Raw genomic sequence first — 23,281 nt, 5'->3', positions numbered from 1 at the left:
CAGCAGCCCCAGGGCTGCCCGTGTGTCCCAAATACAGCGACGGCCCCAAGATGTCAGAAACACCCCTAGAACGGGGCTGCAGCTGCCAGCCTGGCCTCCTCCACATTGTGCACTGGAAATATTGCGCCCCGCTGGAGTCGGGGCCGGGAACCAGCTCAGCCTGAATCGGGCTGCGGGGAGGAAGGAATGGGTTGGGTGCTGGGGAAGGGGAGCCTGTGGATCCAGGCCCTAAAGCTGCCCACCTCAGGAAAGGCAGAGAAGAACCAAACTGACAGTGGCATAAGGGAATGAAGTTTTATTGAGATGGGTTTGGATGACATTGGATAGAAAGTGGAGCTTGTTGACGGCTGCTCCTATGGCATCAGTATTCTCATCCCATGTAAACATGGGTATATTCTCCTTCTGTCCACCCTGTGCTGGCTGGAGAGGATGCTGTTTTCAGGTACATGGGAACTGTTAGCTGGTCTCAATGTGGTCTGGGTGGTGGTGCTGGACCTGCTTCTCTCCAGTGCTGTGGAGCCTCAGAATGGCCCTAGTTCATGCTGGCTGGTGGTGCTATGGCTGGCAAGATCCTAGTTGGTGCTGGAGCCTACAAGGAGAAGCAAAGAGCTGAGAGGGGTGAAACTCCAGCCCCGAGATTGGACAGGCTCCCATCCATCCTGGGCCAAAGGGACTTGAGCAATGCCTCGCCTGGCCCCAGCCCAGCAGCACGCGGCTGTTTGCCTCTTACCGGTGCCCTCTCCAGCACAGCTGTCGCACTGCCAGCTGGTTGTGCCATGACTCAAGTTGGAGCAGAGGCGGTGTGTGCCTCGTGCAGCACAGGAGCTGCAGAGGAGCAGCTCCCAAGGCCTGTGGAAAGCAACGGGTTGTGGCCGTGAGCACAAAGTGCCCTGAGCCAGGGAGTGCCCGGCACAGCTCTGGTGCTCAGTCTGTGCTCCCCCAGCCTGTGGTGAGGCTGCGATGCCACGCAGAGGTAACTCACCCCGCTTCTTCTGCCTGTTCCCGGCCCTGTGGGTAACAGCATTCACTGGCATCACAGCGCCTATGTCTTCTTCCCAGAGATGCATAGGCACTGTTTTCCTCCCACATTGGACTTCTGATGCATAAGAGAGAGAATGTGGTTAAAACTCAGTGTCACCTGAGTAAGACTGACCCAGACCATCCCTGCTAATCCAGCCCAACCCCATTTCCACCTTCCCACGAAACTGATTCCTACACTCATGTGAAGCAAAGGACCAGGCCTGCCAGGCAGTCCTTGGGTGGGCTCAGCTTTTGTGCCCTCACATGTCAAGATCTGGCTGAAAGACACCAACCTGTCTGGGATTCGGATCCCCACAGTCAGCAAGTCGTGAAGAAATGTGTGTCTGTCTCTGCAGTTGGGGCATTGAAAGCAAAACCCAGAGCTCAGGGCCATTCTCTGCAGCAGAAACACAAGCAGTGTGGGTGTGAGCTGAGTGCTGCTTGGTGCTGCTGAGCGCCTGCGGTGCCGCAGGTCGAGGGGAGGGCTCCTACCTGGACGCAGGCCCGGTGCAACCAGGCGTGCTGGCAGGCTGGGCACACCATGGTGCCGTACGACCTGCTCTCATCTACGGGCTCCAGGCAGATGATGCAGGTGGTGTCCGGCTCCGGTGCCGCCTGCACTGCCTGCTGCGGGCGGTGCTCCCAGCAGAAGGCCCTGGGGGAAGATGGAAGGGATGGGCGAGGTGAGAAGGGCTGCGAGGAGGGCAGAGGAACGGGAAGGAGCCCCAGGCCTTGGCTCTGGCTCTGTCAGGCTGCTGGGAGGTTCACAGCGCGTTCCTCGCTGCTGTGGCTGGTGCTGACAGCAGGGTTGGAGGCCACAGGCCACACCTGGCAGCTCTTACCTGAACTCCCCAAAGTACTGGGTGACACACTGGCCTTCATAGGCACAGGGGAGGTGGAAGGTCCGCTCACAGTCCGGGTCTGCGCAGGTGATGGTGGCCCCCGAACTGCCGCAGACGAAGCAGAGCTGGAAAGAGCAGAGCAGCCCCCATCAGCTGCAGGCTCAGGGCCTACGCAGCGGGCCCCGCACCTCTGGGCAGGGCGCAGGATGCGGGCAGGGCTGGGTGGCACTCTGCAGAGCTGCCTGGTGAACAGGGCTGGTCTGCAAGAGCAGGAATGTCTCCTGGAGCTGGGAGGAGGGGCTGGGATTGCTTTCTTGGGACCAGGCTAAGCTCTCCTGGCACCAAGCTCCCTGTTCCGGTCCAGTGCTCACCTTCTGCTTTGCCTGCCTCATCGTGCGAATGAGGTCTTGACTACAGAAATGTGCATTTCCATCTCTTCCTCGTTGTAAAAGGCCAGAGGAAAATGTCTGCAGGAGAGCAAAGTGCATGATCTCGTTAGGAGAAAATGGTATAAACTATTGCTTGGAGGAAAGAGGCTGGCACTGTGAGTAACCTTACCACACAAAAAGTATGGAAATAGATCCCCTTCAACACATATTTGTTCCCAGTGATTCCAAGGTCCACGTCCGACCGGCCACAGAACATGCATGCTGGAGAGGAGAGAGTAACAGCAGTAAGCAACTTGCGGGGATGGGGCACAGCAGGCCCAGCGGTGCCAGCAGGCAGCCAAAGCCCAACCGTGGCTCCCCTGGCCAAGGAGCAGAGAGGTCCTGCCCGCAGCAGATGGGAAGCCCTTGTGTGCCCCCAACTCCTCTCTCCACTGCAGGCAGACCCCCAGCATCCCTCTGCCCTGCGTTGGGGGGCTGCATGCAGGGATACTTGGCTCTCACCTGGCTCTCTCAAACTGGCAGCCTTCTGAGTCCCGTTGGCCATCATGTGCTTCAACAGTGAGCACTAGCAGAGTGTCTATCCCAGCAATACCAGGCTTGGCCCTCTGCGTGCAAACCTATGGGAGAAGAGGGACGAGGCTGAGTTGGCGGCTCAGGCCCCCGAGTGCTGGGGAACCGGCCTCCCTCCCTGGGCAGCCTCAGGCAGCCCCTTCCTCCCTGCTCACCTCACCAAGTCGCACTGAGCTCGGACTGAGCCCCGCAGCCTTAGGTCTACTTCGCAGCCCACGTGTCACAATGGCCGTTCCATTTGATGTCATTCTTGGGTGCCCTCAGCCCTGTGAGGTGTGATGGCGTCACAGAGGGTGGCAGGGAACGGCCATTGTGACACGTGGGCTGCGAAGTAGACTTGAGGCTGCGGGGCTCAATCCCAGCTCAGTGCGACTTGGTGAGGTGAGCAGGGAGGAAGGGGCTGCCTGAGGCTGCCCAGGGAGGGAGGCCGGTTCCCCAGCGCTCGGGGGCCTGAGCCGCCAACTCAGCCTCGTCCCTCTTCTCCCATAGGTTTGCACGCAGAGGACGAGGACCATCAGCGATGGGACAGACTCTCTGCTCTTGGTTTCGCTCCATACAGGAGGCTGTCGGCTCGGAAGAGCCAGGTGAGAGCCAAGTATCCCTGCATGCGCGGCCTGCGGCCCTGCCCCTCAGCTGGCACAGCCGGCACAGAGCAGCCCCTGGGACAGCCCAGGGGGCACCTGGCCCCGCAAGGCGCTCACGGCTGTTACTCTCTCCTCTCCAGCATGCGTGCTCTGTGGCCTAGAGGATGAGGACTCGGGCATCCTTGGGAACAAACAGAGCTTTCGCAGATTCTCTTACCACGAGTTTTGTGCGGTGAGTTCCCTGGTGGCTCCTGCCACCTTCCTCCCACCAGTGATTCCCTCCTTTCTGCCCTAACTAGACCGTGCTCTTTCCTCCTGTACAGCGATTTGCCAGCGGTCTTTGTCAAAACGTGCAAGAGAACAACGAGGCACGTTTTCGTTTTGAAGACCTGACGCGCACAGTGAGGGAGGCGGAGCAGAAGGTGAGCACTGGAGCGGAACAGGGAGCTTGGTGCCAGGAGAGCTTAGCCTGGTCCCAAGAAAGCAATCCCAGCCCCTCCTCCCAGCTCCAGGAGACATTCCTGCTCTTGCAGACCAGCCCTGTTCACCAGGCAGCTCTGCAGAGTGCCACCCAGCCCTGCCCGCATCCTGCGCCCTGCCCAGAGGTGCGGGGCCCGCTGCGTAGGCCCTGAGCCTGCAGCTGATGGGGGCTGCTCTGCTCTTTCCAGCTCTGCTTCGTCTGCGGCAGTTCGGGGGCCACCATCACCTGCGCAGACCCGGACTGTGAGCGGACCTTCCACCTCCCCTGTGCCTATGAAGGCCAGTGTGTCACCCAGTACTTTGGGGAGTTCAGGTAAGAGCTGCCAGGTGTGGCCTGTGGCCTCCAACCCTGCTGTCAGCACCAGCCACAGCAGCGAGGAACGCGCTGTGAACCTCCCAGCAGCCTGACAGAGCCAGAGCCAAGGCCTGGGGCTCCTTCCCGTTCCTCTGCCCTCCTCGCAGCCCTTCTCACCTCGCCCATCCCTTCCATCTTCCCCCAGGGCCTTCTGCTGGGAGCACCGCCCGCAGCAGGCAGTGCAGGCGGCACCGGAGCCGGACACCACCTGCATCATCTGCCTGGAGCCCGTAGATGAGAGCAGGTCGTACGGCACCATGGTGTGCCCAGCCTGCCAGCACGCCTGGTTGCACCGGGCCTGCGTCCAGGTAGGAGCCCTCCCCTCGACCTGCGGCACCGCAGGCGCTCAGCAGCACCAGGCCCGGCTCACACCCACACTGCTTGTGTTTCTGCTGCAGAGAATGGCCCTGAGCTCTGGGATTCGCCTCTTCCACTGCCCCAACTGCAGAGACACGCAGACGTTCCTGCAGGAGATGCTGACTCTGGGGATCCGAATCCCAGACAGGTTGGTGTCTGGCCCTTGGCAGCCATTACCGTGGGCCTATGTGTCAGTGAGAAGCTGGAACCAGGGAGAAGGTGGCTGGGGATGGATGGATTTGAGGGTTAGTTTGAGTCCTGGGCCAGTGAGTGCTCATCACATTCCCTCCCTTCTCTAGGAGAATGCAAATACGGTGGGAAAACACCGCCTATTCCGGAGTGGCAGTATGGCACCGACGCTGCATGGCCAGCGAGTGCCTTTACCCCCAGGGCAGACTGCGGTCAGGAGAGGGGTGAGTGAGCTCAGCTGCCCTCTGGGGCTCTGCGTGGCATCGCAGCCTCACCACAGGCTGGGGGAGCACAGACTGAGCACCAGAGCTGTGCCGGGCACTCCCTGGCTCAGGGCACTTTGTGCTCACGGCCACAACCCGTTGCTTTCCACAGGCCTTGGGAGCTGCTCCTCTGCAGCTCCTGTGCTGCACGAGGCACACACCGCCTCTGTTCCCACCTGAGCGACAGCACGACCAGCTGGGAGTGCAACGCCTGTGCTGGAGAGGGCACCGGTAAGAGGCAAACAGCCGCGTGCTGCTGGGCTGGGCCAGGCGAGGCCTGGCAGCGGCTGCTCAGAGCGGCCTTGCTCAAATCCCTCCAGCCCGGGACAAACGGGAGCCAGTTCCACCCCATGGCTGGAATTCCATCCTGCTCACCTTCCTGCCTCCCCTTACAGCCTCCAGCACCAGCTCAGGTCTTGCTGGCCTCAGCACCACCAGCCAGCAGGGACTGCAGCCATCCCAGAGCTGTGTGCCACCAGAGAGCAGCAGCTCCAGCAGCTCCATCCAGGCACCATCGGGGCCAGATCACGGTTCCTGTGTGCCTGAGAGCAGCATCCAGAGCAGCTCGTCCATCCAGAGCAGCACGGACCGCATGAGAATCCCTGCACGGCAGCGCCGGGATCAAAACATCTTCAATGAGTCCCAGGGACGACGTGGGAGAACCCACAGTGCTGCTGTGATGGCCGAGAGCAGCACAGACTCTATGAGCCAGGGGACATCTCGGTCCTCGAGGCGCTGCCCTGCACTTGTTTACAACCTGAGGTGCAGGCAGGGACAGCGGGCCCGGACAAGAAGCCGCTCTCCGTTGCGGCGCCGGGCCCCAGCATCTCCGAGCCGGCCCCAGAGACACCGAGGGAGCCGGCCGACAGCAACCCCAGGTGCTCAGAGCTGCACCCGCAGCTCCAGAACACCGGCAGCACCGGGGTCCTCCAGGGCTTCCCCAACGGCCCATGGAAGCCCATCGATACATCCGAGGCGGGCCCGCATCCGAAGCCGCTCGCCTCTCCATCGCCGGGCTGCGGACACCGACAGCCAGCCCCGAAGACGCCGCACCAGCCGGTCCAGGCGGCGAGGGCCAGCCCAGGGGCGGAGCTACTCCCGGGTACCACGTCGGGCCCAGCACATCACCGGCCGGCCCTGCTGAAGCCGGGGGAGCAGCCATCTACCAGCTCCGTCCCAACCTCTAACCCTAAACCCCATCCCTAATCCTATCCAATGTCATCCAAACCCATCTCAATAAAACTTCATTCCCTTATGCCACTGTCACTTTGGTTCTTCTCTGCCTTTCCAGGCATCGCTGTGGTCGTCGTCCTGCACACAGATCTGGTTACTGGGGACTCTGCTTTTATGGGGTGTCTGGGACCCCCCTCTGCTGCACGCACCTCGTTGGGGTCTTCCTGCCCCTCGGTGTGCAGCAGCACCAAGGTCACTCCGGGCTGGTGTGGGTGTGACAGGCACCACGTCTAGATGCCCTTGGCCATGAGGGAATGGTGCTGCAGCTGGAGATGGAGGGGCTGCAGGGGGGAGGCGGCTCTTGCAGCCAGCGCACAGTGAGGGGCCCGGTGCCGGACGCAGCCCTGCTGGAACCCGGCGTGTTGGTGCTGCCGAAGGCACCGGGCGGCACATCCACCCTCCTGGCCCCACCTGAACGCTACGGGGCCTGTGGCTCCAGCAGTGTCCCAGTCGAGCGTTTACGTCTTGCCGTGATGTTCTCCAGGCTCTGCCTGTGGGCTGTTGCCCGCTGATAGTTGTACCACTCATTGCAATAAACCACTCACAGAATCACAGCATCTCTCTGGTTGGCAAAGACCTCTACGATCACCGAGTCCCACCGACCACCCCCCAGCTGCCCACGTCCCTCAGGGCCACATCCCCACGTTCTGGAGCACCTCCATGGGCGCTGACTCCCCCAGCTCCCCGGGCAGCTGTGCCGGTTTCGACCGCTCTTTCAGCACAGATGTTCTTCCTGACATCCAACGGGGACCTCCCCTGCTGCAACGTGAGGCCGTTCCCTCTGGTCCCATTGCTGTTCGCTGGGAGAAGAAGCTGACCCCCACTAACCCCCACTCCTTTCAGGGAGTTACACAAAGTGAGTAATGGTTTTGTACATCATGTGCAGTATGGATCATTAAAGGGTTCATACTCCAGTTTGCAGAGGATGGTTCCCTGACCAGGAATCAAACCCAGGCTGTGGCAGTGAGAGCTCTGAATCTTAACCACTAGACCACAAGCATGAACCTACTGAATGATTCATACTGCAGATGATGTTACGATGTGGAATGCTGACAGAAACATTACAGAGTTACAAGTGAGGCTTCCCCTGGGTGTTCTCCGTACTGAACAATCCCATTTCACTCTGCTGCTCCTCTTGGGACTCTTCTTCCAGTCCCTTTCCTGCCCCATTGCCCTGACACAGTGCAGGGTCCCCATGTCTTCCTTGCAGTGAGGAGGCCAGAACTGCACACAGTACTCTTTTCATGTTATCACCACCAACACCGCTGCCATCTTGGTGGGGACCTACTGCAAACTGCCTAACCAGAATGGAGAAACGTGTGAGGTGTTCTACGAGCAGCTGGCAGAAATGGGGCAATCGCCAGCCCTTGTTCTCATGGGGGACTTCAACCTCCCCAGTCTATGCTGGAAATGCAGTACGGTGCAGAAACAGCAGCCTAGGAGGTTTGTAGAGTGTGTGGAAGATGTGTGCCTCCTGGAGCAGCTGGTAAGAGAGCCCAGCAGGGAGATGCTCCGCTAGAGCTGCTGCTCACAAACAGGGTGGGACTGCTGTGAGATGTGGAGGTCGGGAGCCGTCTTGGGCAGGGTGACCACGAGATGGCAGAGTTCTCTATTCTTGGTGAAGTCAGGAGGGGGGGGGGGTCAGCAAAACTGCTGCCCTGGGATTCTGGAGGGAGGGTTTTGAAGTATTCAGGACACCGGTAGGGACGGTCCCTTGGGATTCAGTCCTGAAGAGCAAAGGGGTCCAGGAAGGATGGTCGCTCCTCAAGAAGGAAGTCTTAGAGGCACAGGAGCAGGCTGTCCCCCTGTGCTGTGAAATGAGCCGGCAGAGAAGAACAGGGAATATTTGCTGAGGCTCCAGCAGAGAAAAAGAGTTTACTGCCTGTAGAAGAAGGGACAGGCAGCTCAGGGAGAGTACATAGAAATGGTCGGGATATGGAGGGAGAAAATTAGGAAGACAAAAGCCCAACATGATGGCCACTGTAGGGAAAGGGAACCAAAAAACTTGTTTACAAACACGTTAACAGTAAGAGGAGGAGTGGCTGAAGGGCTGGGCGCAGAGTGGTGGAGAGTGGAGTTATACCCAGCTGGCGACCCACCACGAGTGGTGTCCCTGTGAGTGTCAGATTGTGCTTTGCCGTTGTCATGGATTTAGGATTTTTCTTATCCCCACCGGCAGCAGCTCCGGGGCTGCCTGTGTGTCCCAAATACAGCGACGGCCCCAAGACGTCAGAAACACCCCCAGAACGGGGCTGCAGCTGCCAGCCTGGCCTCCTCCACGTTGCGCATAGGAAATGTTGAGCCCCGCTGGAGTCGGAGCCGGGAATCAGCTCAGCATGAACCGGGCTGCGGGGAGGAAGGAATGGGTTGGGGGCTGGGGAAGGGGAGCCTGTGGATCCGGCCTATTCTCACACCAGTGGGAACTTTCTTTGCGCGCACCCTCCGACCACCAGGGGGCGCTGTGTGTGTGTATGGGTGGGGGTGGGCTCGCAGCGCTGGGCGGGGCGATGTGCGGGGGGCGGCCCGGATCCCCGCGGGACGGAGCGGCGCAGGGTGAGCGGCGGGGCCGGGCGGGGGGTGGGTGGTGGTCGGGGGGCGGACGCGGTGCCTTGCGGAGCCGTGCGGTGCGAGCTGGGCCGGCCGCAGGCCGCGTGGTGGAGAGCGGGGGGTGCGGGGCGGGTTGCTCAACACGCGGGCCGTTAGCAGCGGGGTTCCTCTTTGAGCGCGGTTTCGCCTTAGCACCGCAACGGTGGGAGGTGGGGCTCTACCGAGTGCATACGGGGGGCACGGCACGGCATGGCATGGCACGGCACTGCTCAACATGGCACGGCATGGCATGGCACGGCACTGCTCAACATGGCACGGCATGGCACAGCACGGCATAGCGCAGCATGGCTGTCACTTTGCTGGCCAGGAAGCTGCTGCCGTGCTGTGCCCATCGGAGCGTTGGTGGTGACATCTCAGCACAGATGCTGAGCCATCACTTCTCACTCTCCCTGCAGTGAGAAGAATGAGCCCCGTGCCGGAAGAGCTCAGCCTGGTGCCCCTGCATCAGCACCCCGAGCTGCTGGAGGCCTGTGCCGAGCTGCTGGCTGAGGAGTGGGGCAAGAGCCGGGCCGTGCGGCTGCACGCATTGCAGCGCTCCTCCGACGCCTTCCCCACCTGCCTGGCACTGCTGCGGCCAGCAGCCCCCGCCGAGCCCACCTGCCCCCGTTGCGTGGTGGGACACGTCCGGCTGTCGCGCGTGGCTGGGCAGCCTGGCGGCCTCTTGGTGGAGAGCGTGGTGGTGGCGCGGGCTCTGCGGGGCAGGGGCTACGGGCGGCAGCTGATGGAGGCCACCGAGCGTTACGCTCGGACCCGCGGCTTCCGCCGCCTGCACCTCAGCACCCATGACAAGCAGCAGTTCTACGCCCACCTGGGCTTCATCCCAGCTGAGCCAGTGCAGATCGTGCCCTTCCTCAGCCCTGCCATGCCTGCTGCGGCGCTGCGGGCCTTCGCTGTACCTCCCAGCCCCACCACTGCCGCCCCAGCGGCGCCCTCAGCCCCCCAGCCCCCCCTGCCGCCTCCTGCCATCCCCCCCCCACCCCCTCTCCCGCCCCCATCCCGGGCAGGGGGAGGCCCAGCTGAGGGCGGTGGGCAGAACCCTCAGGAGAGCCCCCACTATGATAGCAGGGGGTTGCCCATCTTCTGGATGAAGAAGGACATCTGAGGCCGCTGGGCACAGCTGGTGATTAAAAGCGAGCGCGGGCGGAGTGTCTGGTGCTGTTCTTCTGGGCTGGCTCTGACCCCCGGCCCCACTGTCTGCCAGGGGTTGAGGAGAATGGGGACGAGGGAGGGGTGGCCATGCCTCGGGCGTGAGCCTGGCTGCTGCTGTGAGAGGCCCCAGAATGGGAGTGGGAAGGTCAGGGAAGCGTCCAGCCCTGAACAGGGATCAGTGCTGCCTTTGCTGTGTCATGCGGCCACCTAATCCCCAGCTGGCGGCGGGCACGGGGCAGCAGCACGCAGCTCTCCTTCCCTTACCCGTGTGTGACGGGCCTGGGGGCTCAACCTTGCCACCAAACAGGGACAAAGTGGCCACAAAGAGGCAGACTGAGAGCCAGGAGGGACATTGAGGCACAGGGCAGGACACGGCTCTGGGCTCTGCAGGATTTTGGGTGCCCACCCACTGCTCTCTCCCCACAGGCGGTGCCCCTGGGCATGGGGCTGGTGCTGGCGCTGTGGACTTGGCTGGTGCTGGGAACTGCCAGTGGGGAGAGCCCCATGCCCGCGGCCCTGGCAGGCGGGCAGCCCTTTGCCGTGCTCTGGAACATCCCCAGCGGCCGCTGCCAGCGCCGCTTTGGCGTGGGGCTGCCCCTGGCCGACTACGGCATCGTGGAGAACGAGGGTGGCCGCTTCGCAGGGCAGAACATCACCATCTTCTACAAGAACAAGTTTGGGCTGTACCCCTACATCTCCCCGCAGGGCGACCTGCACAACGGCGGCATCCCACAGCGGGCGCCGCTCCGGGCCCACCTGGCACGGGTTGCAGGTGATGTGCAGCTGCACCTCCACCCCACCTTCAGCGGCCTGGCTGTGCTGGACTGGGAGGAATGGCGGCCACTGTGGGCCCGGAACTGGGGGCACAAGCGCATCTACCAGCTGGCATCGCAGCGCTGGGCACGGCAGCGGGGCGGGGGGCGGCGGGAGGCCCGGCGGGCCTTTGAGCGGGCAGCACGGGCGCTGATGGAGCAGACGCTGCTGCTGAGCCGCAGCCTGCGCCCGGAGGGACTCTGGGGCTTCTACCGCTTCCCCGACTGCTTCAACGGCGACTGGGCCAAGGTGCTCAACTACACGGGGCGCTGCCGGCCGGCCGAGGTGCGGCGCAACGACCGCCTGCGCTGGCTGTGGGCCGCCTCGGCCGCGCTCTACCCCAGCATCTACCTGCCGCCGCTGCTGCCGCCCGGCCTGCGCCGCCGCTACGTGCACCACCGGCTGCGTGAAGCCCTGCGCCTGGCTGCCGGCCACCTGCCCGTCGTGGCCTACTCACGGCTCTCCTACCGCCGCTCACCCCGCTTCCTGGAGCCGGTAAGGGCCGGGGATGGCGCTCGGTTTCCCGGCGCGGCCCCCATGGCCACACGGCCCCATGTTCTTGCAGGCTGACCTGGAGCACACCATCGGGGAGAGCGCGGCACTGGGGGCGGCCGGAGTGGTGCTGTGGGGTGACATGTCGTATTCCCAGTCGGCTGTGAGTGTGGCCACCACCGCCCCACCGGAGCCGGACACAACAGGCTCAGGAGGCGGCTTGGGGTGCCCTGCAGGGCCACTCCTCACGGCTGCCTCCTCCCCCCAGGAGAGCTGCATCAGCCTTCGCCACTACCTCGTGTCCACCCTGGGGCCTTACGTGGCCAACGTGACAGCAGCCGCGCAGGCGTGCAGCTTGGAGCAGTGCCACGGGCACGGGCGCTGTGTGCGGCGGCAGCCCCAGGAGCTGAGCATCCTGCTGCACCTGGGGGCAGGCTCCTGGGCACCCTTCCGTTGCCACTGCTACCGGGGCTGGGCAGGCCAGGACTGCACTCAGCCGGAGCAACGGAGCCACGCCGCCTGCCCCACACCCACCCACAGCCTCTATGGGCACCACAGCCCCCAGGCCCCTGACACCTGCCCACGGCGCAGCAGCTGGGGCTGGTGAGCGGAGCTGGGGGCTGCTGTGCCAGCATGGATTTTTCCTGTGCTCATTAATTTAAATAAACCATCCTGCTGCAGCTACGTTGTCCTCATGGGCAAAGCTGGGGGGAGCCTCGAGGTCAGGTACACAAGGAACCCCTGACCCCTGCTATGGCTTAGGAGGGAACAGATCCGTGCCTCAGTTTCCCTATCCCAGCTGTGCCCGGTGCCCAGGGAAGGGCGCATGAGGGGCCCTGAGCTCTGCCCTCCCTCCGCCACGCTGGCACCATGCTGCCCGCGGCTGCCGGGCCCCCCTCCCCACAGCTATTTTTATCACCCCAAACACATTTCATCCTATCCTATTTTAAGCAGAGCAGTTGGCGCACCAAGAGCGCAGTGCCCGGTTCCTGGAGGCCCCAGATTGCCTGGCTGTGCAGGGGAGCGGGGCCGGGGACATGCCCAGGGAGGCTGCGGAAGGTAGGCTGGCAGCAGCGAGGGGTGCGAGGGGTCCCTGGCAGCTGGGGCAGTTGTGTCACTGGGGCTGCTCAATGGCAACGGCCAAGTGCTGCCCACCCCACAGGGATGCCAGCCCAGGGAGGGAAGGGGTGCGGAGTGCTGTGGGACGAAGGGGACAGCGGCTGGCACAGCACCGCAGGCTGCAGAGGAGCAGGCGGTGGGGGGAGCCTGCAGCGAGGGGTTGGGTCCGTAGTGCCTGCAGGGTGCTTTGGGGGGTCCAGAAGCCCCCAGCCCTGGAGGGCGCTGACCCGGTGCACTCCAGCCCCTTGGAGCCCTGCGGCCCCGGCACAGCACCAGCCCTGACCCTGGGTGTGGGCACAAGGCCATCAGCCCTGCCCAATGCTCACAACCATGCAAACGCTGTGAAAACATCCCCTCATTCTGCCCCAGCTGCTTCCTGAGACAGCGCTGAGCGGGCTGGAGCTTTGCATGCTGCTCTCCCCATCCTCTGGACACATGGCACCGCACCACAGGGCACTGGACCTCTGGGCCAGCATGGGACCCGCTGTTCCCACTGTGCATCTCCAAGCTCTCCAGCACAGTGCCATGGGTACTGCCAGACCTAATGACAGTCTGGCACGGGGCTGCTTGCACCTGCAGGCTCAAAGTGGCCCCAGGTACCCGGAGGCAGGAGTACTTTCCACTCCGTGCAGCTGCCAGCTGCACTAACGAGGCTCTGGGAGTGCGGCCACCAGGCTCCTGCTAACTGCTTCGATGACAGCGCGCCGCGGCTGGGGGACGGCCAGCACTGGTCTGGCCCCACCCTGGGAGCAGCAGTCCTGTGCCAAGGAGCGCTGGGTTGGTACCAGGGCTGGCACTGCTCCTGGGAGTGGTCATCGTGGCTGGGGGCCTCCGGTCACCTCAGGGGTACCTGAGATGTGCTCACCCCTTTCCTTGCTCCCAGCAGACGGTGTGGGCAGGGCAGAGGGCACCGTGCCAACAGAGCCCACTGACCTTGATGGGACGGACCCCGGAGCCATCAGCCTGCACCCCGTGGCGTCCATCAGTGACCTGCACTGGGCCTCAGCTGGGCACAAGGGCACAGAAGGTGACAAGAACAGGGCGAGGGGCTGCGGAACAGGGGGCTGAGGGCAGGTGCTGACCCTCTTCTCCCTGCTGCTGCAGGGAATGGCCCGACTCCATCCAGTGCCCGGCTGCACCGTGCTCCCCATGGTCCCCCACACCTGCCCACTCTGCGCCCTGTGCCACCACCCACCGTCTGCCCTTGCCCTGGGCATCCCTTCTTCCTCGCCCTGCTGGGCCTTCTGGCACTGGCCAGCCTGGTCCTGGCCACGCTGGCCATCTACCTGAGCGGTAGGTGGCTGTGGGCAGGGTGTAGGGAGGTGGCAGGGGCTGGGGACAGCCACCATCTGGTCCCCACCATGCCCCATTCTCCCCACAGTGCTGCAGAGCCAGTCGGTGCAGACGCTGGCCCAGTGGCTGGAGAGCCAGGAGGACGCCATGCGCCAGCTGCGGGCGGCCAGCGGGCAGCTCTGGGCTCGCCTCAATGCCAGCACCCAGCGCCGCTGAGCTGCCCCACAGAGCAGCCCCATATGGATTGCCCAAAACCTGAGACACGCAGGAGCAACCCTGACCCTGTCACGCACTGCTGGAGAAAGGGAAAGGCTGCAAGGATGGGCACCTGCCCCAGCAGGAGGAACCCTCCCATCGCCTTATCATTACCTCCTGCCATTGAGACTTAGGATGTCGCCACCATGACCACGTTCCCAGGTGCCTGCTGCTGCTCCTCCAGCTGTGCCAGGATGATCCTGGGAGGCACAGAGAGCTGGAGTTGGCCCTGTGGACTGTGCCATGTTTGGGCAGCCAGGGGCTGTAGCAGACAGCTGGCACAGCACAGAGTGCGATGGTACCCTTTGCCTCTCCTGTTATCCTAATTTTGGTTAAAAAAGAAATAAAAAAGAGGGGACAGCCGCCAGTGGGGCAGCCCCAGGCATTAAATACTCCACTGTACATGTGTGCTGTTGGTAGCCAGTGTTCTGAGCTGGGCACAAGGCAGCTCCATCTTGATGGCATGACTCGTCCTGCCAAGTCCTCCTTCCTGTCCCCATCCTCATTCCCATCCTCATCCCATATCTAACTCCATCCCTGTCCCCTTCAATGACTCATCCCTGCCCCATCCCTGTTGTACCCACACATAACATACCCCCAGCTCTGGCACTGTCCCTCTTCTGTCTCTGTCCCCATTCCTGTCCCAGCTCTGTGCCCAGCTCCATCCTATTCCTGCCCCATTTCTGTCCCCATTCCACAATGTCTCATCCCTTCCCCATCCCTGTCCCTCCCCTGTGCCCATCCCCATGTCCAGCTGTGTCCCCCAGCTCCATCCCTCCCCTGTCCCATCCCCAGTTGCACCCATGCCCCATCCCTGTACCCTTACTTCTCAGCTCCATCCCCACCTGTTCCACTTCTGTCCCCATTCCTGTCCCTATCCCATTTCTGTCCCCATCTCAATTCCTATTCTGTCTCCATCTGTTTCATATTCATTTACCTTCCCGTCCCATTGTTGTCTGCATCCCTGTCCCCATTTTTGTCCTCACCTACTTCCATCCCTGTTACACTTTTGTCCCCATCTGTTTCATTTCTGTCTCCATCCCTGTCCCATCCTTGTCCTATCTCTGTCCCCATCCATTTCCCCATTCCTATCCCCATCCCCATTCCTATCCCCATCCCTGTCTTCCCCCGCATCCCCCGCCCGTCGCTGTCGCTATTGCCTTTCCCCGCCCATTCCCCGTACTTTCGTTTCCAGCGGCCGCTCCTCGTATCGGAACAGAAACTGACGCGGAACCGAAACCGGCGCCAGAACCGAAACCGAAAGGGCGGCCGCCGTGTCACCGTCCCTGAGGTCCCATCGGGGCTGCAGGGACGCCGTCTGGGCCCCGTGCCGGCTGCGGGGTGGCCGCATCCCGGGGTCGTGGGAGATGGGGACCACCGCCCCCAAAGGGGGGGCAGCGCGAGGAGCTCCCAGGGGTACCCCGGGGGGACAACGGGGGGAGGGCGAGAAAGGGGAAGGGCCAAGGGGCGGCGCCACCCGGGTGGGGGCGGAGGCAGCAGGGTTTTAAGCGGCGGCGGGCGGCGACGGAGCGCAGTGAGCGGTATGGAGCTGGGTGTGCAGCTGGCGATGGGGTTGGGTACGGTGACCCAGAACCAGCTGGAGGGCTGGGTGGCCGCCCACCTGCAGCCCAGCCCGGAATTCAGCGCGGCGGTGAGGCAGACGGTGAAGAACATCTGCGACTTCCTCAAGGAGCGCTGCTTCGAGGGCATCAGCGTCCTCAAGACCGTCAAGGTGCCCGCAGCCCCCCGCCGCTCTACGCCTCGGCGTGGGGGCCGGGGGCTGAGCCGATGCCGTGTTCTCGCAGGGCGGCTCGTCAGGGAAGGGCACAGCGCTGCGCAACAACTCGGATGCCGACGTGGTGCTCTTCGTTAACTGCTTCTCCAGCTACCAGGAGCAGGAGCAGCTGCGGGGCCGCATCCTCGCCATCATCGAGAGGCGGCTCAATGAGCGCCCCCCGACGATGTCCACAGTCAACATCAGCCAACCGAGCTACAAGAACAGCCGGGGCATACCGCGCTCCCTCAGCCTCACACTCTCCTCCATCGTTTCCGGAGAGTCCATCGACGTGGACATCCTGCCTGCCTACGATGCGCTGGGTAGGAGATGGGGTGGGATGGGGGCTCAGGGCGGGGGGCATATGTTGGGCTGCGGGGTGCAGGACGGGGATCGAGGTGTCTCTCACCCCATAGGGCAGGTGATTCAGGATGCCCCCCCGGACCCCAGTGTCTATGTGAAGCTGTTGGACACGCACTGCGGCCCTGGTGATTTCTCCCCCAGCTTCACAGAACTGCAGAAGAACTTTGTGAAGTGGCGCCCCGCCAAGCTGAAGGACCTGCTGCGCCTGGTCAAGCACTGGTACAAGGAGGTGAGTGGGGTTACTCTGCTGCGCTGTGCCCCCACCCGCACCCCAGGGCACCCCGCCCCACCAGCTGCCCTCCTGTGTGCCCCCAGATGCTGAAGCTGCAGTACCCCAACGATAAGCTGCCCCCCAAGTATGCGCTGGAGCTGCTGACCATCTACGTCTGGGAGGAGGGCACAAACAGGGAGGATTTCAGCATGGCTGAGGGCTTCCGCACTGTGCTGGAGCTGCTCGGCCGGCACCAGGACATCTGTATTTACTGGGAGAAGTACTATTCCCTGCGGGACGAGAAGGTCGGTGACTACCTGAAGAATCAGCTGCGCCAGCCCCGGTGAGGAGTGTGTCCCCACCCCACTGCTCTGTTCCCGAGGCTGTGTGCTGATGGCAGGGCCCCCTCTGTGCCCGCAGCCCCGTCATCCTGGATCCTGCTGACCCCACTGGCATCCTGGGCCAAGACAAGAGCTGGGACTTGGTGGCCAGGGAGGCTGCCCGGAGCTGTGTGTCACTGCCCTGCATCCGTGATGCCCGCTCCTGGAATGTGCAGGTAGGGCTGCCCACACAGCAGCACTGTGGTCCCATCCCCCAAGGCCGTCACCCACCTGCCTTGTGTCCCCACAGCCTGCCCGACCTGTGACCGTGCAAGTGAAGCAGCTGCAGGGCATCAGTCTGAGCAGGAAGGTCAGCCCCAGTGCCACAGTCTGGGAGCTGAAGGGGGAGATAGAGAAGGAGTGGGGCATCCCCCGCTACCAGCAGCGCCTGGCCCTGCAGCAGAACCCCAGCAGCTGCTCGATTGTGCTGCAGAATGAGGACAGCCTGGCCACCCGTGGCCTCTTCTATGACACTGTGCTGCTGCTGCTGCACACGGAGCCCCGGGAGATGGAGGTTCTGGTGAAGGACAGCAACAACAGGACCACTGTCTACACCGTGCGGCCCACCGACACTGTGAAGCAGCTGAAACAGCAGATCTATGCCCGCCAGAACCTGCCCGTGGAGCAGCAGCGCCTCACCTATGGGACCAGTGAGCTGGAGAACCACCACACGCTGGAGCATTACAGCGTGCAGCCCCACAGCACCATCTACCTGCTGCTGCGGCTGCGGGGTGGTGCAGGACCCCTGCCCCGATGCTTCGTGTCCTCCTGAGCTACCCTAACCCCCAGCCCCGCCCCTGCCCTTCCCCCGGCAATAAAACCTGTGGACCATCCTCGTGCTCCTCGTGTGAGGTAGGAGGGGGGAACCTGGACGCCAAGGAGCACGGAGACGGCGTGCTCTCACCGCTCTGGGATGGTGCTGCCTGCAGGGGGGAAAACGGTTCCTGCGGGATCCTTCTGGGGCTCAGATCGTGCCCCAGCCCAGTGAGAGAGATGGCAGCAATGGGACAGAGGGCAGCACCAGGTTCCCCGGGCCAGCCGGGCAGGAGGGTTGTGGTGTTACTGCGGGGAACCGGAGCTGAGCCCGCAGCGCCAGGACCCGGCCCTGGGTTGGGAGCGGGGCTGGGCTGCCGTCATCGCCCGGTCTGAGCTGAACCGGGGAAGTGCTGAGCTCGGGTTTCGGTTTTGCAGGAAACGAAAGTGCAGCTGAGGGGCGGGGAGAAGCGCCCGGCGTCATGCAGGATAGGGAAGGGGGGGACGCTCGTGGGTGGGCACACACCGCTGCGCCGGGCCCCGTGCAGCCTCCTCTGCTTTATTGAGCTCCACCGGTACAGCCTCGGAGGGACGGCCCGCCCCCACCCGAGCCCACCCGAGCGCCGGGACACCATCGCCGTGCGGGGCCGCCCCCCACCATTCCCAGCCGTCAATAAATACACCGCTCTCCGCCCCCAACCCCCCCGCGCCTCCAGCCGGGCCGGGGAGCCGCTGCCGGCCCGCTCCTAGCAACCCCGGGGTTGCCCTCACCGGGCGGGGGCGCTGCGTGGGCCGCGCTCGGCTCTCGGTCCGCCCCGGGTACGGCGGCGTCGGGCGGCCCGCGGCTCCGCACCGCCCTCCGGCTCCGTCCCGCCCCGCCTCCGCGCGGGGGGCCCGGCCGGGACGGGAGGCGGGGGCCGCAGCCGCCCACAGGCCGCCTCGGGCCGCTCGAGCAACTGCAGGAAGTCCCGGTACCAGGGAGCGCGGCCCCCGGGGGCGGCGGCGCCGAGGACGCCCAGCGCCAGGCGCAGCACGGGCTGCGTGAAGCCCTGCTCGGTGGCCCGGCACACGTAGAGCCCGGCGTCGTGCCGCTGCACGCTGCGCAGCAGCAACCCCCGCTCCGTCCTCACCACCCTCTCGTCCGGCTGCACCTGCGGCCCGGGCAGCTGTCAGGGCACGGGGCTGGGATCGCCCCCCGCCCCGCTGCACGGCCCCTACCTCGCGCTGGGGAGCGTCGGGACCGCGCTGGTACGTCCACGCGACGCGGGCACGCAGCGAGCGGGGCACGCACTCCAGGAACACGCTGCTGCCCTCCACCCCGTACAGCTGCCGTTGGGGCACGCGGCCCTGCGACGGCTCTGCGGGACGAGACCCCGCGTCCGTCGTCTCCCCGCTGCGGGCGCGGTACAGCGCCCCGCGGCCCCACGCACCTTCGGAGCACAGCAGGTTGGGGTCCCCGTTGCGGACGTCCTGCCGGCGGGAGCGCCTGCGGAGAGGCGTGGGCTGCACGGCGCGCTCTTGTCCCCGGGCGCGGGGTCCCGGCACGACATACCTCTTGGTGCTGGGCACGAAGCGGGTGCAGGCGGTGCCGTCCCAGGCGCAGTACGGGTCCCGTGCCAGGCAGCACTCGGCGCACGCCTTGCCGTAAGCGCCGCAGCGGTGCAGGGGCAGCTGGGCCACGGCGGTGGCTGAGCCGGCATAGAGCTGTTGCTGCAGGGAAAGGGGGCTCAGCACCCCTGCGATGGGGCCCGTGGGTCCGGCAGGGCTCAGCCCCCCCCTCCTTACCCGCTTAGAGGAGAGCTGCAGGCTGATGATGGGGGATGCGTCCTGCAGGAGAGCAAGGGTTATAGACAGGGCACAGGAGATGCGCAGCCCCCAGCACGGGGACCCACCTGGAAGACCTGCAGCTCCTCCAGCAGCAGCGGCTCCATGCCGTGCCAGCTCTGCTGCGGTGCCGAGACCACCTTCAGCACAGTGCCCACATCTGCAGGGAGGTCGGTGAGGGGGGACCGTGGGGGCAGCCCCGGCTCCCAGCCCCTGAATGACGGTGCCACGTGCCTGTGCCAATGAAGAGGACATCGTAGTGGCCATCGGCGGCAGCCACGCGGTCAACGGCGATGCGGGTGAAGGTGTGGGGCACGCCGGCTTGCAGGAAGAGGGGCCGCTGGCCGTGGGGCAGCACCGGGTTGTACATCAGTGGGTGGTGCCGGGCAAACTGGATCACCTCATCCGGGAAGTCCTTGGTGGAGCTGAAGGTGCCAAAGGTTCTGCTGGGGCACTGCGGGAGGCAGAGCTGGGTCAGCAACCTTCCCACATCCCCCAGGACCCTGTGCCACACCACGTACCATGCCCGGGCGTGGGTACGGCACGCGTGCCTGGTATGGCATCCACTGGTAGTTGGGGCCCTCCTTGTGTGCAAAGGGGCCCAGGAACGCACGGCGGATGTCAGCCATGGTGTAGACACAGATGGCCGAGCCCTGGAAGATGGAGCTGAGGAGAGAAATGGGGCATGAGGATCAGCACGTGGCACACGCAGGGCGCACGACGGGCGTTACCTGGAGGTGGAGAAGGCAGCGTAGACCAAGGGGTTGCGTTTGTCCCTCGTCTGCAGCAGGAAGACGTCACCTGTGGGCAGGGGAAGCATCAGTACAGCCCCTGCGGGCACCACCCAGCCAGCACAGCGGGCACTCACGGAGCTCATCAAAGTGCGTGTCGGCGCCATCGGTGCCGGGCACGGCGCACACCAGGCGCGCCTTGAGGAACGTCGTCCACTTGTTCACCAGGCTGCGCTGCCCGCCCATGTCGTTCTGTGGGGTGAGGGGAGGCCACTGAGGGATGGCACCGCAACCCCACAGCCCTGCTGCGGCTGCCCGCACCCACCCTGCAGATCTGGCCGATGCGGCTGATGCTGGCCTTGCCCAGCCCCTGCTGCCGCTCCACCGCCGTCTCACGGAAGAAGAAGTAGATTTTGTCATCGTCGGGGTTCTCGCTCTCAGGCACCCAAAAAACATCCACGAACTTGGGCTCTGCGAGTGGACGGGGTGGCACATCCAGACCTGTAGGTGCCTGCAGGGACCCACCGGGCGCAGAGCCCCCCCGGCACTGACCGTTGAGCCAGCGGGAGTCGTGCTGCTCCGTGCGGACGGACGGGCGGGAGCCCATGCTGCGGAAGATGGTGAAGTCGCGCCCCATCAGATCGGTGGCCACCCCTGAGTAGAGCTCCTCACCTGGAGGGCACCAAGGGAAGGGTCATTGGGAGCCGCTCCGCCAGCCCCTGCCAGAGCCCCGGAGCGCCCCTGCTGCCCTCCTACCCACGAGAACGGAGGCGGCTGCGTGCCGGGGATCGTAGGGGCTCTTCCCTTTGCCATCCTCAGCGCGTCGCACATCCAGCTTGAAGACGTGGTCCTGGGGGAGTGGGGTCAGTGCTGGCAGTGCCGTGCTGCGCCATGCCGCACCGTGACATCTCACCGCATCTCACCACATCCCACCTCGGTGTGCTGGCCCACCTCCACGAAGGCGCAGGTGGGGTGGAAGGCGCCGGTGCCGCAGGTGTACAGGTGGGTCCGGTTGTAGGCATGCAGGATCTTCACGAAGTTCATGCACTCGGCCTGGGGGCGCAGGGTGGTAACGAGCTCTCTCTGCAGCCCCCCACCCTGCCCGCCCGCCCCATCCCGCACGCACTGTGATGTCCTTGCCGGCCCAGTTGCACTCCTCTCTCCACTCCACCGGAGCCGGCCAGTAGATCTGTGGGTGGGAAGGAAGGGTGGCAGCCCCCCAAGCCCAGCCAAGGGCACCAACCCCAAACATCACACCACGGGATGCCACCCCCACCTCCACCCGCCCCTCTTACCTTCCTGTCCCGCTGGCTGATGTTGTCCAGGCTCAGTGACAGCAGGTGGTTCTTGGCGCCCACGAAGAGGCGGCCGCGCTCCTCATCCAGCAGCAGGGCCTCGTAGCAGCACGAGCGCTCCAGCTGGAAGAGTCGCAGCCCGTGGCGGGCCCGCAGCTCTGCAGGGCCGGGCCACCCTGCTCAGCCCTGCCCAACACAGCCCCGCCACGGACGGATCCCCAGGGTGCGCTCCCATCCCGATGGCACAACCCCGTTCCTGGGAGCCCGGACCCCATTCCTGCGTGCGGCGAGGGCTGCGAGCCGAGCTCCAGCTCCGTGCGTGACCGACCCCGAGGTGCCTGGGCAGGGACCGCAACCCCCCCCCGCTCCCGCCGCCCCATCCCCTCCCCCAGACCCGTCCCACCGGCTCTCCCGGCCTGGCCGCCCCCGCAGCGGCCCACCGTCCCACCATCCATCTCTCTCAGCGGGCGGCCGGGGGGGGAGAAAGGGCCTTTTCTCTGCCCTGCCGAACTAATCCCTCGCGGTGGGAACAAACGACTCTTTGTGGTGGCTGCGGGCCGGGACCCCGTACCCACGGCCGAAGGGCAGCGGGACGGTGCCCCGCTCGGTGCCCGGCGCCGAGCAGCACGGAGCCGCGGCGCGGGGCTGCACCTGCAGCGCTCATTCCTCCCCCGCCCGCCCCGCCGCACACTCACCCGGGAAGGACAGCCGGAGGCGCGGGGTGGCGGCAGGTGCGGGGCAGCGGGCGGCGGGCAGCAGCAGGAGCAGCAGCAGGAGCGGCGGGCGGCTCATGGCCGGGACTGCGGGCAGAGCGAGGGGGAAGTCGGCTCCGGTTACGGCCCCCCGCCCGCGGCCCCGCTTCGGGCTGCCGGCGCTGCCCCGCGTCGGGCACGGAGGGGACGGCTCGCCGGGTGCCGTCGGGCCGAGCGGGCGGACCCCGCCGCGCTCCCCGTCGTTAAACCTTCCTTCATCCCCACCGCGACGCCCCGCACGCGGCGCCCGGCCCCGCGCCGGCGGAACGCTGCACGGGCTGCCCGCCGCGCTCCGCGCCCGCTGCGGGCCGGGCCGAGCGGCGGCCCCTCTGACAGCGCGAAGGGCGATCCCCGACCCCGCCGCGCTCGGCGCCCCCCGCCGTCCCGAGGAGCCGCCGGTGCCGCCCCGCGTCCCCCCGCCCCGTCCCGCTGCACCCACCTGGGCTCGGCGCGGCTCGGCCCGGTCCCGCACGGCCCCGCCCCGCCCCGCGGCAGCGCGGGAGGGCGGCGGGGCGGCCCCGGCGGGGCGGGGGCGGGGCCGGGCGGCGGGGGGCGGCCCGGGGGGACGGGCGCGTGCGGACACGTGCAAACACGCGCGGGCACGCGGCCACCTGCGAGCACCTGCGGACACACCTGCGAGAGCACGCGCACGTGTGCAAGCGCGCACGCAGGCTCGCACACGCAGGTGTGTGAGTGCAGCCGTGCAAACGCACACGCACATCCGTAAGCAAACGCGCGCAAATGGATGCGCACACCCGCACACACGTGCAAATGCGCACGCAGCGCACCTCCTGCCACGCACACGCGCCTTGCACCGGCACGCGGAGTGCAGCCTCAGCCCTCGCTGCTCACCAACGCGCGCCGTGCCGGCACGCCCGCTGTGTGTGCACTGATGCACGCACTGATCCACGCACTGATTCACGCACGCTCTGCCCGCACGGCCGTGCCCTCCACCTCCCTCCACGTTCCCCCGCACCCAGCGCCCGCCGTGCCGTGGCCGTGCCACCCCGGTGCCACCCGCCGGGCACGCCCGAGGGCAGCTGCGGTCTCCAGGGCCCGGGGGGGGTGCGGGGGTGGCCCGCGCTCAGCTGCAGCCCAGATGTCTGGCGCGGGCCCAGGCTGCAGCAAACAAAATTCCTGCGCTGCCTCCCATTTTCCAGCCTCTGCTGCCAAGAATAGCAAGTGCTG

General features: G+C 65.2%; 7 protein-coding genes across 9 annotated transcripts; 5 read left to right on the top strand and 2 right to left on the bottom strand.

The window, feature by feature from the left end:
* Positions 1-521: 521 nt before the first annotated feature.
* LOC140257919 (PHD finger protein 7-like) lies at positions 522-2,350 on the bottom strand. The gene is given in 7 exon segments (XM_072347639.1): positions 522-589; positions 731-849; positions 983-1,096; positions 1,314-1,456; positions 1,459-1,675; positions 1,863-1,987; positions 2,234-2,350. Coding segments are annotated over 7 exon segments (903 nt in total).
* A 991-nt stretch (positions 2,351-3,341) lies between these two features.
* Positions 3,342-6,193, top strand: LOC140257918 (PHD finger protein 7-like). Its single transcript, XM_072347638.1, has 9 exons — positions 3,342-3,405; positions 3,546-3,637; positions 3,729-3,827; positions 4,074-4,198; positions 4,386-4,548; positions 4,639-4,745; positions 4,900-5,010; positions 5,162-5,280; positions 5,445-6,193. The coding sequence occupies exons 1-9, from the start codon at positions 3,342-3,344 to the stop codon at positions 6,191-6,193; spliced, it is 1,629 nt and encodes a 542-aa protein (XP_072203739.1).
* Positions 6,194-8,783: 2,590 nt separating this feature from the next.
* Positions 8,784-10,224, top strand: NAA80 (N-alpha-acetyltransferase 80, NatH catalytic subunit). The gene is made up of 2 exons (XM_072347220.1): positions 8,784-8,835; positions 9,285-10,224. Exons 1-2 carry the CDS (start codon positions 8,790-8,792, stop codon positions 9,989-9,991), a joined length of 753 nt encoding a protein of 250 aa, XP_072203321.1. The 5' UTR covers positions 8,784-8,789; the 3' UTR covers positions 9,992-10,224.
* A 1-nt stretch (position 10,225) lies between these two features.
* Positions 10,226-12,023, top strand: HYAL3 (hyaluronidase 3). Of its 2 annotated transcripts, XM_072347219.1 has the most exons (3): positions 10,226-11,346; positions 11,417-11,506; positions 11,612-12,023. In XM_072347219.1, the coding sequence occupies exons 1-3, from the start codon at positions 10,480-10,482 to the stop codon at positions 11,948-11,950; spliced, it is 1,296 nt and encodes a 431-aa protein (XP_072203320.1). In that variant the 5' UTR covers positions 10,226-10,479; the 3' UTR covers positions 11,951-12,023. The 2 variants fall into 2 exon arrangements, with proteins under 2 accessions (XP_072203320.1, XP_072203319.1); XM_072347218.1 differs by having other exon boundaries at positions 11,417-12,023.
* Positions 12,024-12,380: 357 nt separating this feature from the next.
* On the top strand, positions 12,381-14,037 carry LSMEM2 (leucine rich single-pass membrane protein 2). Its single transcript, XM_072347825.1, has 4 exons — positions 12,381-12,402; positions 13,349-13,489; positions 13,567-13,755; positions 13,844-14,037. Exons 1-4 carry the CDS (start codon positions 12,381-12,383, stop codon positions 13,969-13,971), a joined length of 480 nt encoding a protein of 159 aa, XP_072203926.1. The 3' UTR covers positions 13,972-14,037.
* Positions 14,038-15,531: 1,494 nt separating this feature from the next.
* LOC140257762 (2'-5'-oligoadenylate synthase 1-like) lies at positions 15,532-17,571 on the top strand. Its single transcript, XM_072347322.1, has 6 exons — positions 15,532-15,742; positions 15,816-16,107; positions 16,201-16,376; positions 16,463-16,701; positions 16,779-16,914; positions 16,989-17,571. The coding sequence occupies exons 1-6, from the start codon at positions 15,554-15,556 to the stop codon at positions 17,508-17,510; spliced, it is 1,554 nt and encodes a 517-aa protein (XP_072203423.1). The 5' UTR covers positions 15,532-15,553; the 3' UTR covers positions 17,511-17,571.
* A 465-nt stretch (positions 17,572-18,036) lies between these two features.
* SEMA3B (semaphorin 3B) lies at positions 18,037-22,596 on the bottom strand. Of its 2 annotated transcripts, XM_072347037.1 has the most exons (18): positions 22,533-22,596; positions 22,037-22,141; positions 21,342-21,499; positions 21,173-21,235; positions 20,980-21,099; positions 20,803-20,896; positions 20,599-20,718; positions 20,372-20,517; positions 20,184-20,298; positions 20,047-20,116; positions 19,837-19,981; positions 19,550-19,769; positions 19,384-19,475; positions 19,277-19,318; positions 19,044-19,201; positions 18,922-18,977; positions 18,710-18,849; positions 18,037-18,642 (listed from the first exon to the last, which is right to left on the bottom strand). In XM_072347037.1, the coding sequence occupies exons 2-18, from the start codon at positions 22,131-22,133 to the stop codon at positions 18,259-18,261; spliced, it is 2,220 nt and encodes a 739-aa protein (XP_072203138.1). In that variant the 5' UTR covers positions 22,134-22,141; positions 22,533-22,596; the 3' UTR covers positions 18,037-18,258. The 2 variants fall into 2 exon arrangements, with proteins under 2 accessions (XP_072203138.1, XP_072203137.1); XM_072347036.1 differs by having other exon boundaries at positions 18,710-18,977.
* Between the last annotated feature and the right edge of the window lie 685 nt (positions 22,597-23,281).

This window comes from Excalfactoria chinensis, chromosome 12 (genome assembly GCF_039878825.1).
Source record: "Excalfactoria chinensis isolate bCotChi1 chromosome 12, bCotChi1.hap2, whole genome shotgun sequence".
Taxonomy (NCBI): Eukaryota; Metazoa; Chordata; class Aves; order Galliformes; family Phasianidae; genus Excalfactoria; species Excalfactoria chinensis.
Note: the sequence above shows the minus strand (reverse complement) of the source record. Positions and strands in the feature narration are given on the sequence as shown.

Coding starts and splice junctions, on each gene's coding strand:
- LOC140257918 (XM_072347638.1), top strand. CDS start 3,342: ATGGGACAGACTCTCTGCTCTTGGTTTCGCTCCATACAGGAGGCTGTC. Junction 3,828..4,073: donor TGAGGGAGGCGGAGCAGAAG/GTGAGCACTGGA, acceptor TGCTCTTTCCAG/CTCTGCTTCGTCTGCGGCAG. Junction 5,011..5,161: donor AGACTGCGGTCAGGAGAGGG/GTGAGTGAGCTC, acceptor TGCTTTCCACAG/GCCTTGGGAGCTGCTCCTCT.
- NAA80 (XM_072347220.1), top strand. CDS start 8,790: ATGTGCGGGGGGCGGCCCGGATCCCCGCGGGACGGAGCGGCGCAGG. Junction 8,836..9,284: donor GCGGGACGGAGCGGCGCAGG/GTGAGCGGCGGG, acceptor CTCTCCCTGCAG/TGAGAAGAATGAGCCCCGTG.
- HYAL3 (XM_072347218.1), top strand. CDS start 10,480: ATGGGGCTGGTGCTGGCGCTGTGGACTTGGCTGGTGCTGGGAACTGCC. Junction 11,347..11,416: donor CACCCCGCTTCCTGGAGCCG/GTAAGGGCCGGG, acceptor ATGTTCTTGCAG/GCTGACCTGGAGCACACCAT.
- LSMEM2 (XM_072347825.1), top strand. CDS start 12,381: ATGCCCAGGGAGGCTGCGGAAG. Junction 13,490..13,566: donor TGGGCACAAGGGCACAGAAG/GTGACAAGAACA, acceptor CTGCTGCTGCAG/GGAATGGCCCGACTCCATCC. Junction 13,756..13,843: donor GCTGGCCATCTACCTGAGCG/GTAGGTGGCTGT, acceptor TTCTCCCCACAG/TGCTGCAGAGCCAGTCGGTG.
- LOC140257762 (XM_072347322.1), top strand. CDS start 15,554: ATGGAGCTGGGTGTGCAGCTGGCGATGGGGTTGGGTACGGTGACCCAG. Junction 15,743..15,815: donor GCGTCCTCAAGACCGTCAAG/GTGCCCGCAGCC, acceptor GTGTTCTCGCAG/GGCGGCTCGTCAGGGAAGGG. Junction 16,702..16,778: donor AATCAGCTGCGCCAGCCCCG/GTGAGGAGTGTG, acceptor CTGTGCCCGCAG/CCCCGTCATCCTGGATCCTG.
- SEMA3B (XM_072347036.1), bottom strand. CDS start 22,133: ATGAGCCGCCCGCCGCTCCTGCTGCTGCTCCTGCTGCTGCCCGCCGCC. Junction 21,100..21,172: donor GGGCCGGCAAGGACATCACA/GTGCGTGCGGGA, acceptor CTGCGCCCCCAG/GCCGAGTGCATGAACTTCGT. Junction 20,117..20,183: donor CACGCACTTTGATGAGCTCC/GTGAGTGCCCGC, acceptor CCCTGCCCACAG/GTGACGTCTTCCTGCTGCAG.